The sequence below is a fragment of the Danio aesculapii genome, chromosome 5, assembly GCF_903798145.1.
Source record: "Danio aesculapii chromosome 5, fDanAes4.1, whole genome shotgun sequence".
Taxonomy (NCBI): domain Eukaryota; kingdom Metazoa; phylum Chordata; class Actinopteri; order Cypriniformes; family Danionidae; genus Danio; species Danio aesculapii.
Window position 1 is genome coordinate 15007237 of NC_079439.1, and position 5000 is coordinate 15012236.

General features: G+C 38.6%; 1 protein-coding gene across 2 annotated transcripts in view; it reads right to left on the reverse strand.

The window, feature by feature from the left end:
• Positions 1 to 5000, reverse strand: part of ap3m2 (adaptor related protein complex 3 subunit mu 2) — an 18983-nt gene that overhangs the window by 13583 nt on the left and 400 nt on the right. For both annotated transcript variants that reach the window (XM_056457438.1, XM_056457441.1), the window contains exons 2-5: positions 4579 to 4859; positions 1963 to 2134; positions 1275 to 1412; positions 1092 to 1177 (exon numbers count right to left, since the gene is read on the reverse strand). In XM_056457438.1, coding sequence (XP_056313413.1) covers positions 1092 to 1177; positions 1275 to 1412; positions 1963 to 2134; positions 4579 to 4851 — 669 coding nt within the window. In that variant the 5' untranslated portion in view covers positions 4852 to 4859. The remainder of the gene's footprint in view (positions 1 to 1091; positions 1178 to 1274; positions 1413 to 1962; positions 2135 to 4578; positions 4860 to 5000) is intronic.

The window sequence follows — 5000 nt, forward strand, 5'->3', positions numbered from 1 at the left end:
TTTATATATTGTTGTTTAAGTACAGAGATCCTGTCTTATATAACGTACATTATTGTGGCAAGGCACTCTCGAGATCAAAGCGACCTACCCGCTGTAGGAAAAAAAAGTGGGCTCCCCCAACGGCCTCGGTATAGTTCCAAAAAACTGATCAAGTCAAATAGTTTGTCAAATATTCATTCATTTATTCATATTCTTTTCGGCTTAGTCCCTTTATTAATCTGGAGTCGCCAAAGCGGAATGAACTGCCAACTTATCCAGCATATGTTTTACACAGCGTTTTACTTCCAGCCGCAGTCCATCACTGGGAATCATCCCTACATACACACACTCATACACTACGGTCAATTTTAGCATACCTAATTTACCTATACCACACATCTTGGACTTGTGGGGGAAACCGAAGCACCCGGAGGAAACCCACGAGAACACGGGGAGAACATGCAAACTCCACACAGAAACGCCAACTGGCCCAGCCGAGGCTCGAACCAGCGACCTTCTTGCTGTGAGGCGAACGTGATACCTACTGCGTCGCCAGTTTGTCAACTATATGGTTGCAATTTGCACCAATATATATGTCAAGGAATTAACACTTTGTGCATGAAGGTGTGTAGATAAAGCTTAATTCATATCTAACTTTTTATATAGATCATTATTATTATTTAATAGCTCCATTTATTAAACCACTCTAAAAACATTATTGTTCTGTAGACTAATGAAAAAAATATACCTTAAAGGGGCTAATAATATTGACCTTAAAATGTTTGTTAAAAACTAAAAACTGCTTTTATTCTAGCCCAAATAAAACAAATAAGACTTTCTCCAGAAGAAAAAAATATTATCAGATATACTGTGAACATTTCCTCGCTCTGTTAAACATCACTTGGGAAATATTTAAAAATATATATAAAATTCAATAGGGGGCTAATAATTCTGACTTCAACTGTATGTCTGTGGGTGTGTATGCATGGATGTATCTGGGTAAGCTAAATACAATTATAGTAATTGATTATTATTTATTTGGTTATTAATTTATGTAGTTTGTTCAAGTATAAAGGTAACATTTTGCATAATATGCACATGCCCAGAGTTACCATAAACGACAGGGTGAGATCTGGCATCCCTGTTAGTTTCACACACGCGTCTATCACTCCCTGTATCTCAGCTGTGATGGTTGAACCTTATATGGAAAAGCAGAAACATAAATAAATGATTTACTGATTCATTTTATGCTTTTATCTCTAAACCGTCACATACTGCCGGATAAAAAGACCTACCCGATTTGTCAATGATAGCATCGATTTCTTCCACCACGTCGAAATAAGCTTCGTTGTTGGTATATTTGACGCCTGTTCTCCGCCACGGTACCACTGACAGCTGACCTGTAGGAAGCTGCTCACCAACATTAGTACTTCCTGTGAACAAATAGAAGAAATTATTAAAGGAGACCTATTATGCCCCTTTTTACAAGATGTTAAATAAGTCTCTAAATAAGCGTGTATATGAAGTTTCAGCTCAAAATACCACACAAGTAATGTTTTAGAACTCTTGAAGCTGCCTCTTTTAGGCCATTTTGGTGACTATCCCTTTAAATTCAAATGAGATTGTGCTCTTTTTCAAAAGAAGGCGGAGCTACAAAAGCCTATGTGTCAGCATAGTGGCAGATTCAACAACAATACTAACTTTCTATGCTAATGAGGGAGAGATCGTCACTAATGGGCGGGGCTTTCCTTGTTTGATGACATGTACAAAGGGAGAATGTCAATCAAAGTGTTTCCTTTATCAAGTGTGATTATAAACACATTATAATACATTTTTACCATTAAAGGCTGGCTATATTCACACACTGTTGCCACACAACTGTGTTTAAACCCTGTATAAAAGTGATTTTGCATAACAGCTCCACTTCAATATGGCTTTTGAAGCTGAGAGAAATAAAACACACCACAAACTAACAGAGATTACCTGTGATGGTGTTGACCACTGTGCGCAGGATGGTAGGAGGTTTAATGAGCTCTTTTAGGATGTTTGATTCGGTGGCCAGGGGGAAGCCATTATCCAGCATCTCCTCCAGCAGCTCATAGACCACAACTACATTGTCTTTAATAGCAGCCTCTGTGCACACCCCAAAATAGTCCTAAATGGAAACATTTAACATGCATTACTATATGTTTTTAGAAGTAGTGGCCTAATGTAATGCTTCACATTACATTCAATAATATGTTCATGTGAAGGATTTTATATTAGTTGCTGCAATCAAATTGATTATTTAATGTAACATTGAATACCTTGCATAAAAATATGGTTCTACAAAATTATGTTGGACCCTCATAACACACCTGTGTCTGTTTTGAGGGAATATATATATTTTTTTTTTCAAAAGCTGCATAGTTTAAATAACGAACTAAACTCTGCACATGCTTGAAGACCATCAAAATTAGTCTGCCAAGGTGCAAACATTTAGTCTTTAACTGTTGACTTGTCCTTTTCCTCTCTCATATCATCAACAGCACCTACTGAGGTGGCGATGCATTTAATTGGTCAAATTTATATAAACAACCACTGTATAAAATAGATATAATTTATCAGACATGTCTGCAATATGTACAGTCACCGGCCACTTTATTAGGTACACCGATCCAACTGCTCGTTAGTGCAAATTTCTAATCAGCCAATCACATGGCAGCAACTCAATGCATTTTGGCATGTAGACATGATCAAGACGACCTGCTGCAGTTCAAACCAAGCATCAGAATGGGGAAGAAAGGTTGGTGCCAGATGAGCTGGTCTGTGTCTTTCAGAAACTGCTGGTCTATGGGGACTTTCATGCATAACCATCTCTAGGGCATGATCCGAAAAAGAGAAAATATCCAGTGAGCGGTAGATCTGTGGGTGCAAATGTCTTGTTGATGCCAGAGGTCAGAGGACAATGGCCAGACTGGTTCGAGCTGATAGAAAGGCAACAGTAACTCAAATAACCACTCGTAACAACAGATGCATGCAGAAGAGCATCTCTGAACGCAAAACACATCCAACCTTGAGGCTCCTATCACTCCTGTCGGCTAAGAACAGGAAACTGAGGCTACAATTCACACAGGCTTACCAAAATTGGACAATAGAAGACTGGAAAAATGTTGTCTGATGACTCAATTTCTGCTGCGACATTCAGATGGTAGGGTAAGAATATGGCATCAACAACATAAAAGCATGGATCCATTCTGCCTTGTATCAATGCTTCAGGCTGGTGGTGGTGTAATGGTGTGGGGGATATTTTTTGGCACACTTTGGATCCATTAGTACCAATTGAGCATCGTGTCAACACCACAGCCTACCTGGTATTGTTGCTGACTATGTCCATCTGTATGACCACAGTGTATCCATCTTTTGATGGCTACTTCCAGCAGAAGAACGCGCCATGTCATAAAGTGTAAATAATCTCAGACTGGTTTCTTGAACATGACAATGAGTTCACTGTACTCAAATGGCCTCAACAGTCACCAGATCTCAATCCAATAGAGCACCTTTGGGATGTGGTGGAATGGGAGATTCGCATCATGGATGTGCAGCCGACAAATCTGCATCAACTGCGTGATGCCATCATGTCAATATGGACCAAAATCTCTGGGGAATATTTCCAGTACCTTGTTGAATCTATGTCATGAATGATTAAGGCAGTTCTAAAGGCAAAAGGGTGTCCAACCTGTTACTAGTAAGGTGTAACTAATAAAGTAGCCAGAGAGTGTATATTGCTTATACTATTATGGTGTATATATATATATATATATATATAGTGCAATCCTACTCAAAATGCACATTATAATTATTATTTAAACACAATATTTTTTTTTAAAATACATATAGCCAGTTCTGTGAAGTATTAACACTATCAAAAACTCTAACTATTCATGGAATTTCATGGTCTTCCATATCAGGTCAGATTAGGAAAAAAAAACTAAGGACCTTGGCAGCTTTAAAAATGTTACTTTTTCCAAATGTATTATTATTATTATATTGTATACATCAATTGAGTACTCGGTTACATCCATAAAATACCATGGAGATGAGTGGTTTTAAATTATCAACAATCTTCACATATTTTGTGAAGAAAGAAAGAAAGAAACCCAAACATGTTTGGAACAATTGGAGGTTGACTTAATGATGAAAGAATATTCATTTTTGACAAACTATCCCTCAAAAATGAAAATGTACTCACCCTCAAGTGGTTCCAAACCTTTATGAGTTTATTTCTTCATTTAATAGCAGAGAAAGATATTTTGAAGAAAGCTGAATTCCTGCAACCATTGACTTCCACAGTAGAAAAAAACAAATACTACGGAGATCGATGATTATAAAATTTAAGCAATCTTTAAAATATGTTTTTGTCTGTTAATCAGAAGAAACTCATAAAGGTTTGAAAGCAGGAAAAGGTGAGTAAATAATGACATTTTTGAGTGAGCTATCCAAGCCTATTTTTAACATTGTATAATAATACATTTATAGCTACAGTACTTTGTATACCGTGGTGTGGTGTGTTTGACCCTGGTATTCACCATCACTATAAAGTAACAGTGTGAAACAAACCTGAAAGGTGTCCACTACACGATGGAGGAACTCGATGACAAACAGCGGCGGCACCTCGCTCTGTATGACGGCCACGAAGTAGATGCGATGGCGGAGCACGTTGATGAGGTAGTGATGCGGCGTCGGGATCACCGGAGGTACGTTCTCCGGTTCCGTGGCGCGCTCCAGGGCCTCGAAGAAGTAGTCGCAGACAGATCGGCTGACCACACTCTTCCAGTGCTTCTCCAGAAAGATGTCCCCCGATGCATTAACCAGGAATAGACTGTGGATCATCGTGACAGCTAGAAAGACAAAACAAGAAAGAACAGTACTTTATATTTGAACGAAACCTGCTCGGTGTCAGGTCGTTCAGGCAATAACTGAACAGCAACCTGCCAGCATCCTTACAGGTAACGTAACTGATAGGCCGCTGGGCTCATTTA